The sequence below is a fragment of the Molossus molossus genome, unplaced genomic scaffold (assembly GCF_014108415.1).
Source record: "Molossus molossus isolate mMolMol1 unplaced genomic scaffold, mMolMol1.p scaffold_m16_p_12, whole genome shotgun sequence".
NCBI classification, from domain to species: Eukaryota; Metazoa; Chordata; class Mammalia; order Chiroptera; family Molossidae; genus Molossus; species Molossus molossus.
In genome coordinates, this window is record NW_023425347.1 from 98,409,792 (window position 1) to 98,424,964 (window position 15,173).

At 38.5% G+C, this 15,173-nt stretch overlaps 1 protein-coding gene across 21 annotated transcripts in view; it reads right to left on the minus strand.

Moving 5' to 3' along the window:
* KIF1B (kinesin family member 1B) overlaps nt 1-15,173 on the minus strand; it is a 146,137-nt gene that overhangs the window by 69,998 nt on the left and 60,966 nt on the right. For 7 of the 21 annotated variants that reach the window (XM_036255570.1, XM_036255562.1, XM_036255560.1 and 4 more), the window contains 6 exons: nt 13,684-13,759; nt 12,996-13,074; nt 11,828-11,970; nt 10,902-10,943; nt 7,999-8,210; nt 537-616 (listed from right to left, as the gene is read on the minus strand). In XM_036255570.1, the coding sequence (XP_036111463.1) occupies nt 537-616; nt 7,999-8,210; nt 10,902-10,943; nt 11,828-11,970; nt 12,996-13,074; nt 13,684-13,759 (632 nt within the window). The remainder of the gene's footprint in view (nt 1-536; nt 617-7,998; nt 8,211-10,901; nt 10,944-11,827; nt 11,971-12,995; nt 13,075-13,683; nt 13,760-15,173) is intronic. The other 14 variants (XM_036255558.1, XM_036255559.1, XM_036255567.1 and 11 more) reach the window with 3 other exon arrangements.

Below are 15,173 nucleotides of genomic sequence, written 5' to 3' on the forward strand. Positions count from 1 at the left end.
TGGAACTCACTTCTGCCTCATTTCTATGAAGAGAAAAGACAGAAACCAACCTTTCAAAATGTATATTTATTCCAATATCAAAAGTATTAGTTTCATTATGTTCACATTCAGGGTAGAAATAGAGTAGGGATTTTAATAGTTTGCAACTCAAACTACTTCATTTCTTACCAAAGAGATTCTATAAAACTTTGAAAGACAATATTCAGAACAGCTTTTTAAATTTGGGCCTTTATCAAAGGCAGTCTCTTTGCAAATTAAAAACTCTATCCCTTGATAATATCTTCCATATATATATAAATCCCTAGCAACAAGCAGTATGGAAACTACTGAAGTATCATGACTCTCAGAGAACACTTAAATATGTGAATTTCACTTCAAAGTGAAAATTCAACTAACCTTAGGCCCCAGCCAGATTTTTGTTTTGTTTTGAGATAGAAGGTTCTTTGTTTTAACTTCTATTTTATCTTTTCTTACTATAAAAGTAATCAAAATTTCCTAGAAAATTTAGAAACATTCCCAGAGCTTAACCTCCTGACCTCTCCATTCTGATGGCTTCTGTTTTACGCAGCTTCTCTTCCCAGGTTTCATTTAATTCAGCAATGATCTTCTCTGATTCCTATGGGAGGAAGTCTACAGTTAAAGTGGCAAACAGTCTCATAATTTAACATAGCATGTCTGGAAAGGACAGCAAGAAGTAGACGATGTCCTTTGAGAACATGAGGCAGAATCTAATATGATATATTTTTTTCCTTTATTTTTATTGTTTTTATCCTCACCCGAGGACATTTTTTGCATTTATCTTCAGATACAGCAGTGGTGGGGGGAGCCAAACCGGGCAGGGCATCCTTTCTTAATATGTAAAGAAAAAATCATAAAGATGAGGCCTAACACTAAATCAATCCCAGATATATTAATTTTCTTAAGTCCTAATAAAAATATCTTAATAGTGTCCTGGCTGGTTTGGCTCAGTGGTTAGAACATCGGCCTGCGGTCCAGAGAGACCCGGGTTCAGTTCCCACTTAAGGGCATGTACCTCGGTTGCAGTTTGTCCCCGGCCCTGGTTGGTTGTGCAGGTGGCAGCCACTCGATGTGTCCCTTTCACGTAGATGTTTCTCTCTCTCTCTTCCTCTCTCTCCCTCCCACTCTGAACAAAAAATGGAAAAATGTCCTTGGGTGAGGATAAAAAAAAAATCTTAATAGTACATGTGTGTAGAAGAAAGGATAATATTAACATCCCAATATGCAAGGCACTATTTCTGGAATCCACTTCTACAAAAGAATAAAGTACCCAAAGGTATTAATTGCTTTTGTTTCACTATTATTTCACCGTAACACTGATGGGATTCCGAGCATGCTCCCCAAAACATGGCATCTTGGTGTACTAAATATTTTAAGCTGAAGTAATTTGAAAAACTGTATGTGTAGGAAGGACCCTGAGCTCCTCCTAAAGCAAGTTATTAGAGTCTCAGGAAAGGTGCCGTCCCTATACCTGGAGGAAAGGAGCATCCACACCTCCAAAGGCAGAGGAACGCCAAGCGGAATCTGACCAAACAGGCCTTGATAACTTGCCCCCAATTTACTATTCTTAGCTCACACCCTTTTGTCCTATCACATTTTCCCACAACTATTCACTCTTCATCAAACTTAATATTCAGGTTCAACACTTCTTATAAAGAAAGACTCGTGTCATGTCAAACTTTTGTTAAATAAATTTGTATGCTTTTCTCTGATTAATCTGTCTTTTGTTACAGGGGCCACAGACAAGAACCTGGAAGGGTAGAAGGAAAAATATTTTTCCTCCCCTACTACACAATACTTTCTGAACACAAACTAATGCCCAATATAGGCGTCCCTCGTTTATCGCGGTTAATCCGTTCCAGACTTTAGCGGTTGGCCCTGGCGTTGAAGGAGTCCTGGGTGCTCGAATACATAGGCCTACAGTCCATACGTATAGTAATTTTCATTTTAATTGTAATACAGGGGTGTATAATTGACTCAGACAACCGAGCGCACGTTGTATCATTTTTACTGTTTCGATCAACTTTTTAATGAATATATTTGAAAAAACTGCAATAGAGTAAAACCGTGAAAGTCGAAGTGCGAAGTGGCAAGGGACGTCTGTATATAAAGATTCAGTATTAATCCCAACTGAAAGCATTTTGCCCCACTGAGTGACAATTTCCTAATTTCCTATTTAGCATATGTCAAAAAATAAGAAGTAAAACATCTTTCCTGTTCTCAAGGAGTTTACTGTATACCAGAAAGAGAAAGAAGTAACTGATGACTCATTCATTCAATAATTATATATAACCCCATTTTATGCCAAGCCCTATTCAAGGCAACTAGGGGTATGGCAGGGAACAAAATCCCTGCCTTCATGAGACTTACATTCTAGTAAAGAGAATGAAATAATCAACTATAATCAGTAAGTCAAACACACGGTACGACAGACTATAAGTGCTTTGGAGAAAAATAAAGCAAGGAAGGAAAAGAATGTTGGGGGAGGGGTAGTGAGGGAGCAATGTGGAGTGGGGTCGCCAGGACAGGACTCACTGACAAAGTTCTACATGAGCAGGAGCTGCCACACGAGTATGTGAGGGAATAAGTAGGAAATGCCTGAAATCTTCCAGGAACAACAATGTGGCTAGAGCAGCATGTTCAAGGACTGTAAGTGGGTATGGTACAAGAAAACAACAGGGCAGTGTGCTAAGTGCTAGAACTGAAGTATTAAAAGGTTGATGGAGGGTAGGTGAGTCAAGGCTGAGTGATGCTCATATCAATGAATGCCAGACAAGTACGAATTGACTGATGGAGGGAGAGGGAGTACCAAAACAGGAGATGAGCATATGCAAAAAACGGGAGAAAATGCTAGCCATGGAGACGAAATGAGAAAGCTAGTTGATGATGATGATGATAACCATGATGAGATACTAACAGTGATGATAACAGTAATTAGTCTTAATAGTTCACAGAATAATATGATTCATTTGGCTATTGTAAGAAGCCTCTGGGATCCCCAAACATAATTACATAGAAAGAAACTGTGAATATGAAATACAATAAACCCTAGGTATCTGGCGTTTGCACAAGTCCATGCAAAACTCAGCCAAGAGTAAAGAGTCAAGGCAGCACCTGCAAAAGCAAAGGAGTACAGGAGTCAGGAGAAACAAACTGAGGGCATGATGATGATGATGATGATGATGATGATGATGATGATGGAGGAGGAGGAGGAGGGGAAGAAAAAGAAGGGCAACAACAACTGCTACGACTACCACAAGCTAAGCTAGGCAAAGGGCAAAACTGATTAAAAATTAGAACAAGCATGGGCATCAGTAGGGTCAATATAAAGAGGGCCACGTAGGATGTGTACTTTCAGGAAAGAAGAGTAAATTAAGCTAGAACAAGTCTTTGGTGGGGAGAGGTGAAGAAAAAAAGACAAAACTATCCACTGGCTCTCATTAACCTTCCAAAGATGCATAGGCTGAGAACCACCTGAGTGGCATCTCCACAGTTTTCCAATAGGAATTATTAATATGCAGTGCATGTGCCACTCCAAAGCTAAGTGAGGACCCAACATGCCACTATAGAGGGCCAGCAACCAAGAAAAACCCATATAATTTCGGTAAGTAGTAAGATGGCCAGGAATGGAAGTGTGCCAGGTACCAAGCAGTCAATAGTGTGTCTTATAAAGCATCAGAAAAGCCACTGAACAAATCTAACAGGGTAGTATTAAATGCTTCTGTAAATGACTGTAAAAGGGCAAGTACAAGACAAGCTGGCACCACAAACTATATGACATTAAGGCTTATTAATGATAGCTGGGTAGAAACCGTTATAGTCTCAAAATGACAATCTGGAAAAAAAATAAACAGAATAGAATGCCCCTGACCAAACCAGAGCACTTACATTAGTGCTTAGGTATACAAAGTGTGGCCCACAAGCCACTGATGACTGTTATGGAATATACAAAGTGACCCATGAGATACTTAAAATATTTTTATTCCTGGTTGGTTTTCAGAAAAAGATCATGTCAAAGCAGAGGTTTATCGGGCTATATTAAAGCAATTCTATTTTGGGGTAACTGTAAACTCACCCAAAGGAAGCAAAGTTACTGTCTAGGAATCCTCTTACCATTTTGTTGCCAACTCTGATGTGACTCTCTAATTTTACTTTCCACCTGCAGGGTAAATCAGAATATGATCTCTTTGCCCTGGCCGGTTTGGCTTAGTGGTTAGAGTGTTGGGTCACAAGTTCGATTCCTGGTCAAGGGCACATACCTGGGTTGCAGGTTCGATCCCTGGCCCCAGTTAGGGTTGTAAAGGAGGTAGTTAGTTGATGTGTCTCTCTCACATAGATGTTCCTCTCTCTCCTCCTCCCTCCCTTCCACTCTATCTAAAAAAAATCAATGGAAAAATATCCTCAGTAGAGATATAAAAAAAAAAAGATCTCTTTGTAGAATCAAGAGAGATTTGCTGAGTCAGCTGAGTATGGTACTACTTTTACTTTTTAATCAGCTTCAAGTTGAAATGTTTATATTATTTAGAACATTATTTTTTTTAAAACTTTGAAGAAAGATTAGAGAAAATGATATTATCATATTAGCAAAACTTCAATGCTGGGAAAACCATTTATTCCAGAACCATTCTAAGGATAAAGAAACTAAGGATCAGAGAAACTAAGCAATTAACCTGAGGTACATGTCTTCCTGAGCCCGGTCTAGAACTGGGTTTCCTAACTCTTAGTGTTTTTTCTTCAAGTAAGGTGGAGTTGATAAGCTTTGAAGAAAATATTGTACAAAAAAACTCACCATAAATTAGAGTGAAGGATATTCTTTCTTCAAGCCTGAATAACAAACAGTATGACTAAAACAGAGACGCCAATAGGAAGAAAGCTTGGTCTCTGAGTCATCAACTCACTCTGCAGGCAGGCCTGGCACACCGGTGTCCAGTCTGCCCAGAACCCACTCTAGAAGTCTGATCGAAGATTAAACTAAAATGGGAAATCACACTTAAGAAATGAGGAATCGAGGAGACAAAAATCTTTAGAAGGTCCTTCCTTCCCGCCAGTACTATACATATAAAAATTCTGAAAAGCAGTGTGACATCAGGAATTTTTTTTTTTTAAGCTCCAAGGAGTGTTGGGCTCAGGAGTCATTCAACTTTAGTCTCACATCACATATGTCTAGCTATCCGTACAGCACTGGTTAATAATTATGTCTATACGGCTAAACACAATTTAATCTCTTCACTATGATTCAGTTATGGCGGCAAAGAAATCCACAAAAAAGTCAGAAAAATGTCCACGAAAAAAAGTAGTTTAAATTGTGATATTTAAAAGTTAAGTGCTTATACATGGAACATTCCTTGAAGCCATCAGATGGCCAAGGTTTTACTGTACTGAACACAGCATGCTTCATAAGTGAGTTCCAAGTGTGGGGCCCTCGGGCTGCCTTGCACAGCATTTGCTCTTTCGTGCTTCTATAATAAATATTTGTGGATATTTATAGTCTAAGCCAAAGCAATGGCACTCACAGTACTGACTTTGATGCTAGACTAATAAACAAACACCAGAGCCACCACACAGTGGCTATAGCTACATTATTTAAAAACTTATTGAATAGGAATCTAAATCAGGGATACATACTTTTGAACTCAGTTTGAACTGTAACTAAAAACTGAATGCAATTACATGTCATTCTGTTTTGCCAGAGAGGGTTATGAAGGGCTCAAGATATTTATGATGGGGTAACATGGATGGACCTCTTCCATATGAAAACAGACTATTCAATGAACAAAGCAGTAGCAACATCCAATGTAAAAGTATTCTACCAACTGATTTTTTTTTTTAATAAAAAAGAAGCAAAGGGAAATAATATGTTAGGAAAATGAATTGACTTCCTTTATTACTGTTTTCCATGACAGTATTTTTCTCCTACAGTGTCATGTCTTAGGAACGTGGCTCCTTCACACTCAACAATGAAATTATCCAAAACTGAGAAATTCTCAGGCATTTCTATCATCCAACCACTGCCTGGCTGTGGATGCAAGATGTTATCTGCCCACAGCATTAAAATGCAGGTCTACCAGAATGGAATTCTCACTATTTACAAAGTAAGAGCAGAACTAAGGCGCTTAAGCTTCAATGAACTCCCATGCTGCATTAAAAACTCAAGATTGAATGCAAAGAAGCTATTTCCTAAAGGTAGGGAAAATGGATGATTTCATTTATGTTCGCTTAAAGAATTAAAACAGAAAAATGTATTACTTTCTGATAAAAGTACTACAGTTTTGTTTTGTTTTGTTTTGTTTTTGGTGGGAAGTAGGGAGGCTGAGGGGAGGGTTCCCTGAATAATGGCAGTGTTATTCCCTAGAAACGATTTGGAAGACAATGGATGACCTAACTCTACAGAGTCTGGTTAATGTCTTAACTCTTAACATTCAACATTATTTTCAGTTGAACCCACTTGGTAGTTAGGAAGAATTTTCTCTTTTACAAGATGTATGTTAAAGAAAAGCACAATCTTATTTGTACACTAAGGCTTTAATAAGCAAACAGTAAGATTCAAAATCCCCAAAGAAAAGGACATTTTAAACAGTAAGTGGGAGACTTCCCTTTACCTTCTCACAGAGCCCCTGCATTCCCTACCCCGGCCCCTGCACAGCACCTTTGTCACTGATACCTGTGATAAAATACGTGAGTAAAGCCTTCCTGCCCAGGGCTTCACTAAAGTCTTTAGTAACATTTCAAAGTCAATTTTACAAAAGCAGAAATTACCCTTCAATTTGCAACATGAAAAGATTTCTCACTCCCTCTCCCTTTGCCAGGTATTCAGAACTTCAGTCACTTTCCACTAACGTGTTCTAGAGAAAGACATAAGATCATTACTTTGCTTTCCAAGGCACCTTATTTAGGAATAAAATGCCAAGGGAAAAGGCAGGCTGCTTAAGAAGCATAAGCCCATTCTTCATGTAAAAGCTTTCCCAGCCTCACCTAAAAACGGAAGTATTATTAAGCTTAATTCCTTTTAGTGATGAAAAGGCTCAGCAACCCTTTCCCATCGTTCACCCGCCAGCGTCGCCGCTTTCCCAAGTCCTTGCACGAGCCGCAGTCGTGGAGGCAAAGGGGACTACTAGCTGGCAGCACCTTCCCAGCTCCTTACCCAGTCTCTTCGCCCTTGTCTTCCCTACCCTGGCACTCTTGAACACAAAGGCCAAAGGCTATGAATCAAGCCACCAACCTGGAGGTGACAAGCAAGGAAAGAAAAAACATCTGTGATGCTGTCACAGTGACTTGATAGATGGCACCACAGGTGACAACTGTCTGCTCCCATTGTAGTCACTGAGGGGAAGGAAGCACCAATGAGTCAGAAGACTTTGCTGTTCCTAACTTCCACATTCATGGAGAGAGGCAAGAAAGTACCTGACTGAGCCAGCAACAGGCTGGGAAAGCAAAGCCGAGTGCCATGGCAGATGACCTGCACATGCAGGACTCAAGTGCACAGCACTAAGGCCTCTGACCCCATGTGTACCTTCCATGACAGTGACCACATGGTTCCAAGGCTTTCTATGGACTTCAAAAGATGTCACTTCACGTGTCTCTGAATAAAACTGGTATAGCTACTTGAATGTTCAAACTTTTTGATTGTATATTTATTTTACTACATAAATGCATGGCTCTACAGAAAATTCTTCCAATGAAACCAAATGTTTTCAACTAATTAATTAGTTTTCAACCAAATTTCTAACTAAACAATTTCACTGTGACTTATAAACTACCTCTGAACTGCCCTTGTATATCTCCACTCTGCCTGGCCATGTCAGACTCAGGCATTCTGGTGAATAGAAATTATCTTACAAAACAGCAAATTCCATTTTCAGGACACCTCTGAAAGTTAGAAAGTTCTTCATATGCTGAGCCAAAAGCTCAGTAATTTTTAGTCCTAATTCTGCCTTGTGGAACTACACAAAATACTTTCATTCAGTCTGAATTCTTTCTTACCTTTAGACGTTCGATGGCTTCTTCTCCTCCAGGTGTAGACATGATCCTCTCCTGAATACTGCTCACAGACGTTAAGCCCACCTGACTATTGAGTGAGCAGGAAGATGAAGATGATGTAAGGGACCCCATGGATGCTGTGGAAAAATTGCCAGGGCGTTGATTCTCAGAGGCTAGCAAGTACCTATGTTTATTGTTCTGAAAATCTTTCAGATCTGGGAGACAGAAGGAAAGGCAGAAAAAGTGGAAAAGAGGAAAAGGAACAGAGAAAGAAAAAAGACAGGAAGGAACACCCGTGTAAGAAAGGAAAGCATTAAAGTGCCAAGACAAAGACGTGTTACAATACAAAGACAAGCTGTAACTGTTCTAGATGGCAGTTCTAAAACATGTCTGTCTTTAACACTGGTATACTAAAGGTTAAGAACCAATTCTGAATTTAGAAACTAAAAAATTGCAACATGGGTTAATGTTGTATCTGGTAGGGCCTCAAAGGGTAATGCTTAGGCATTCTCCCTCAATGGCCTAGTTACGTTCCTTCTGTTCCTTCTGTGGCTCCAGATTACAATGCCTTAGATTTACACTACTCTTAAATCCCAATAGTCTGCCCCAGTTAGGGAAAAAAGATGATCACTTATTTATCAATAATAATACATATCAGCCTGGCTCAGTGTTTTATAGCATTCAGCAAAAATTCCCCCAAAATGTTAGTGTAAAACAAAAACCTGAGCACTTAGAAGTATCCTTTGTTTAGCAACATATCAATATGCTAAAAAGAATTTTGTAAATAACCTTTTCTTTAAAAAAAAAAAAAAAAAAAAAGGAGAGGTAATTGCAGAAATGACAGGAATTTTGTGTAAGTCCTGGTTAAGAACTTTGGGCTGATTGCTGACCTCAGCAGGGAAGAACAATTAGCTAATTAATGAATCTGGTGTAGTTTACATTCATCTACTAGAGCACACAAAATTTAAGGCTAAGTATCTGCTTAGTAAGGCTCTCACTTTTCCTAACAGTATAACCATGAGTCATTGGTAAGCCAAGTTCCTAGTATGAAATACAAGTTTTAGAGACATACTTCAATTTACTAAGGTCTTCAATAGAGCTGTAGATTTTGCTTTTAAACTTAGTTTTGGCAAACGAGCCATAAACAACAAAATTCAATAATTTGCTGTTTGTACTTTTCTTCACTAATCATCCTTTTCAAATAGACACCAGAGAAAAACCATAGGTACTGGTGCATCCCTATTTTAAAATTAGCTCATTTTTAAATTTAAGAAAATCTACATTGCTTAAAATTCATATCAAAACTAAGTTTTCCTTAAAGACTATGAGTCAATACAAAGAGTCAGAAAAAATATTATAAGTCCTCTCTAGCCTATTCAGTTCTTGAAGCCCCTTAAAACTAGTGGTTGCTTCAAGACAGTTTGAAAACCACCATCTGCAAATACAGAACATAGGAAAACAAGCAAATTTTAAAAGGAAGGTAAGAACTAGAGCAAAAAAATTAGCCATCAAGTGATGACAGCAAGGAGGGAAGGAATAGGAAGGATGAAGTTAGAAGGTCCAACTGACACATGCAGGCCCTTCAAAGGAATCAAGAGTAGTAGATCAAAATGGAAATTTCGAAGTGGTCGGGCTGCTTTCCTGCACGATACAGAATTAAAACTGAAGTCATGCATGGCTTTCAGGGAGATGCCACAGCTGCTCAGGAAAGAGTGAGGCAACAAGCTGGCAGCAGCACCTCCTGGAGCACAAAAGCAGAAACAAGTGGTGTCTTTCCACCAGTGTGGTCAGCTGTGGAAATCTCAGACAGAGCCGTTCCCATCCAAAGTCACTCTGAATTAGCGTGTTTTAGTGTTTTCAAGGTCTAACTTCTTTACAGCAGCCAGGGCTACATTTGGCTTCCTCTATGTATTTTCTCACTCTCTGTCAAGCCAACAAATCAATAATTCCTTGATAAATTATCTTAAAAGGGTAAGAAATTATTTCCTTACCAACTTAGTATATATATGGAAAGATTAGTATGTGATCCTTTTTTAAATGTCCTCATTTTAAGCACAAATTTTACTCACATAAGTTTTTAAAATTTAATTTGTATTTCATGAAAAAGACAAATGAGCTTACTTAACTATCAAGTCAGCAAGCTGAGGCCCAAGATGTGAAGAAAGCCAACTTAGTGTAAGAACAGGTGAGTGCTAATCCAATATTCACAGAGCTGCTCATCACAGAGTCTCCACGATTGAAAGTGATTGTTTTAATTAATTACATATATATATACATACACTAAGGCTCAGATATACACACAGCTAAGTGAAAATAATTTTTCTATTAAATAATTAGGTCGGAAGGAGATCTCAAGAGCAAAAAATGTGTAATAATGATTAAAAGCTAGGGCTCTAAGTTACACTACTCAACCTAACCACACAGAAACCATGGGATCTCAATGGCCAACTAACAACTCCAGGTAGCAGTGTCCTCATTAGTAAAATTGGCATAATAAAAATTTTTGAGTTATTGACAGGATTAAATGAGATAATATATCCACGATATTAGAACAGGACCTGACACATTATAAACACTCAATAAATGTGAGCTGCTGTCATCACTATCATCATTCTATGACTCTGGATTCAGTTTAATCACATAAGTAGAAAAACTGGAGGGTAGAAGCAACATGAGATTCTTAAGCCTCTCGAGTTGATTCAAGACACAAACTGAAATTCAACAAAGACAGTTTTGCTAAATGTAGCAGGAAAAAACAGGATCATTTCTGAATCCACATACAGTATGCTCTGTCTGCGATTTCACTGTTAGAACTGCTGGCATGCAAAGCTCATTTTAAGACTAATCCAGCAGAGTTAGATCAGCAAATCAGAGTACTAGAAATGACCAATACATAAAATACACACATTTGCCTCCACTTCCAGAGTAATCATCGATCAATGGATCAACTGAAGGTAAGCAGGAGGGAAAATACAAGAAGGGTCAAAGTTCAGGTTCAGTAGTGACACAGAGAGGGAACAGAGCAGTATTTTGGCATTTGGGGAGATGAAAATATTAACACAGAATATATTACCATTTTACAAACTGTATTCATCTAAAACCAAGTGCTAGTCAGTAAGATAAACTAAACTAGAAAACCAGAAGAGGTCTTGAAAGTTAGAATTCCAAATAATATAATATTAATTTTACACTAAAAAACCCCCCACAAACATGCTGTATTAAGTAAAGCCAAATACTATTCTGTCTGAATAATCTAGTTAACTCACTTAAAAGAACTTTTGATTAGACATTATGCCTAATAAGACACAAGCAGATTCATTTTAAGCCAAATGAATTAGATTAAAATTAGATTCATTTTAAGACAACACTGTAAGACAATATTCTCTGGAAGTCTAATTCTTGAAATTCAGATGAACTGATTATTTCCCGTCATATGTTCATAGGGAGCAAGGTGGGGAGCATTCGCACCTATATCACTGCTATTACATTATTATAGAGAAACTCCTAACACAAAAATCAAAATTTCAAGTAATATTTGTACAAAGTAACTAGTTTCTCAGTGAGAATAAATTTTTCACTACTGATCTAAAATAGAAATCTAATGAAAATACAAGTAGTAATATATTCATGAAAAATTTATTTCATGAGTTCAAATGGATATCTTGGTGCATACTATATAAAAAAATTCTGAGATTATTTTCATTGTTTTTAAGAAGAAAAAAAACCTCTTTCCCTACCACTTAGCTTCATCAAGTTCCGTAAATCTAAATTTAAATAGAAGAGCCCTGAAGAGGAAAGGATTAAATTTTGTACTGATTCTTATTTCACTTACTATCAATGATATCTCCCAGTCCCTGAGCACGAAGAAGGTCCTTCAGTCGCGTCACCTCCTCCTTTAATTCACGGACAAGCTTGGCATTGGGGTCTTCATTGATAACAGCATTGCATTTAATTTGTTTTGCACGATCGGCATATCTAGATCCAAAGACACATTTTTGCCATTCCTCAGATGTTCCACTTCTCATAAGTAACATACCATTATTTTTAAAGCAAACAGCTTGAGTATTTATACATTTATGAGCCTTAATCATAACACATTTGTATAAAGTTTTTTGTGTGTGTGTATGTTTTTTTTCCCCTCTTGAACTCTCTCTTCAAAGTTCTTAACTTTCCCTTATGGTACTTGTTGACTACTGGTCTCGTGCCGCTATTTAGCCTTAGATGGAGTTTACCACCCGCTTTGGGCTGCATTCCCAAGCAACCCGACTCCAGAAGACCCAGCCCGGTGTGCCAGGGGCCACTACCAGCCTCACACCGTCCACAGGCTGGGCCTCAATCAGAAGGACTTGGGCTCCCCATTTGTATAAAGTTTTATAGTACCTTATATAAACATGAAAAAAAGGCTCAGTTGAATTTAAGTAATTTAATCAAGATCACAAAGGAAATAAATACCTGAGAAAGGACTCAAAACTGATTTGTCAGACTATGTAGTGTTCCTTTCATTATATCAAAAGTGTCTTTAATGAGAGAAGAGTAGATAGTTTGGGGTTAAAATAATGAAACCTATTCATATATAGAAATTACTAGTAAACATTCTGTCATTACTTTTTCTTAATGCTGCACGTAGTCATAATTGTAGTACTTGTTGCGACTTGAGCATTTCTATAATGACAAACACCAGAGGGGGCACTTCTTTCTATAAATATGAGAACTATAAAAAAAGTTCACTTATCTAAAAGTTATCCAAAAATCTTACCTGAACAATTTTAATACTTTTCATATGAAAATGTTTTTGCCTTTCCCAATGAAACTGAAAACCATAAACAGGTCAATTCTATTATAACAAGAATCTCTTTCCCTCCAATTTTCCCTATTATGAGAAGGCTGGATTGTTACCTACATAAATGACTAGCCATACAGCCTAAGAAAATGTATGGCCTGACAAAATGACTTAACATAGCAGTGTGTTCTACTTAGCTGCTGAGACCGAACTGGAGTACCTCAGAGTGCTCAAAGTTTCATCATAGTTGATATCTGCTGGGCTCAGAGCAGCAACCATTGCAGTACGAGAATTGCCACCTGAAAAGATGAATCATGATTATCTCAAAACATACATATTTTAGAAAAATTTTATTGAATGTGTCAGATCAGACAGCACAACCTCAGAGCCTAAGATTTAATTAAAAGTCAACAAATTTCTTGAATGTCCACAAGTGAGGCACTGTACTCAAAATCTTGGTGTCTGAATCTACTGCGTCCAGTTTTCCCCTTTCCACGCCAGTCAAGACCTCAGTCACGCCACCGAAGCCGCACTCAGCAACATAGGTCACTGGCGACGCGGAGAGCCGCACGAGCCCCTCAGCCTCTTCTTTCTAGCAGCAATGTTTGACACGGCTGCTCACGCCCTCCCTCTCATCAAGGAGGGAGAGGGGCTAAAGAAACAGGGAACGAAGGTCCTAGAACATCAGCGAGGATGAGTAAGGACTGGTAGCAGCTAATGATGTGCGCCTCAAAGGAGCATGGAGTTTTCAAAGAGGAAGAAGGAGCAATAGTGTGAAGTAGGTGCATAGTGAGGAAGACAACTACTCCACAGTTTATGTCCTGAAGTCAAGACCCAATTTAAATAGAGGTGTGGAAATCCAATCAGCTTAAATCAAAAAGATAATTACACACCAGTGATCAACATACCTAGATTTTCTCGAAGGAGCCACGTAAGCACAGAATCCCTGTAGGGAATAAAATCAGTTTTCTTCTTTTTCTTACTCTATTAAACAAAAAGAAATGGCTTTAGTGTTGTTAAAAAGGAAAAATTCACACGAAAGGCAAACTAGCCCTGGCTGGTTTTGCTCAATGGTTAAAACATCAGCCTGCAGACCAGAGAGTCCTGGGTTCAGTTCCCGCTAAGGGCACATACCTGGGTTGTGGTTTGTCCCTGGCACAGGCTGGGGTTGTGTGGGTGGCAACCAGTCGATGTGTCTCTCACATCGATGTTTCTCTCTCTCCCTTCCACCTCTCTCCCTCCTGCTCTATCTGAAGATAAATGCATAAATGTCCTTGGGTGAAGATAAAAAACAACAAAACAGGTAAACTAGCCTAAAATTCCCAAGTAAATTAAATTACACTGGAACCCTCACTATAGAAATTTAATACTCACAGCTTCAATTCTTCACAATACCCAAAGCTCATGCAATAAAGTAGTTGTTTCTTTTTATATTTTATTTTGAAATATTTCTTAACATATACAACAGTTTCCCAGGGGTGAGGAATGTCCGGCCTACTGCCGTCAAAATCAATACCACACTAACATAACACGCCTCACCAAATCAGCCTGACCAAACATAGCAGGCTAATTTTTAAGTTGGTAATTTTGTATGGCCTGAGAATGATGTTATATATATACAAATGGCTCTCAGCAGAAAAAAGGTTCCCCACTCTTGGTTGTATGATGAGCTACCATATATCTATCATGCAGCTCCAACCATTTTCAATATTTTGCCAATCATGTTTAATTATCCCTCAAGCACTTTTCTATACTTTTCATTCCTAAACCATTTTGGAATAAATTGCAGAAATCATGCCCTTTGAATGCCTAAACCCTTAGCAGATAAGGATAGTCTCTTACCCACAGTTCAAAGACCAAATAAAGGAAATTTAACATCAACATAATACTCTCTAATATCCTGTCCATGTCATGTCTTTTTTTTAATTGTTGTTAAACCCAAGGATATTTTTTCCATTAATTTTTAGAGGGTGGAAGAGAAGGAGGAAGGGGGAAAAAGAAAGATAAAGAGAAACACTAATATGAGAGAGACGCATCAATTGGCTGCTTCCTACATTCACCCTGACCAGGACCGAGGCTCAAACCTGCAATCCAGGTATGTGCTTTGACTGGGAATCAAACCCACGACCATAGGCCAATGCTCTAGCCATTGAGCCAAACCGGCCAGGGCCTTGTCATATCTTTTATGGCTGGTAGTGCTTTAAAACAAATCCACATTTCACCTATGAATACTTCAGGTACATATCTGTAACAGAGGACTTTTAAAAAACGTGCCCTGGCGGGTTTGGTTCAGCGGTTAGAGCGTCGGCCTGCGGTACAGAGAGACCCGGGTTCGGTTCCCGCTAAGGGCATGTACCTCGGTTGCAGTTTGTCCCCGGCCCTGGTTGGTCGTGCGGGT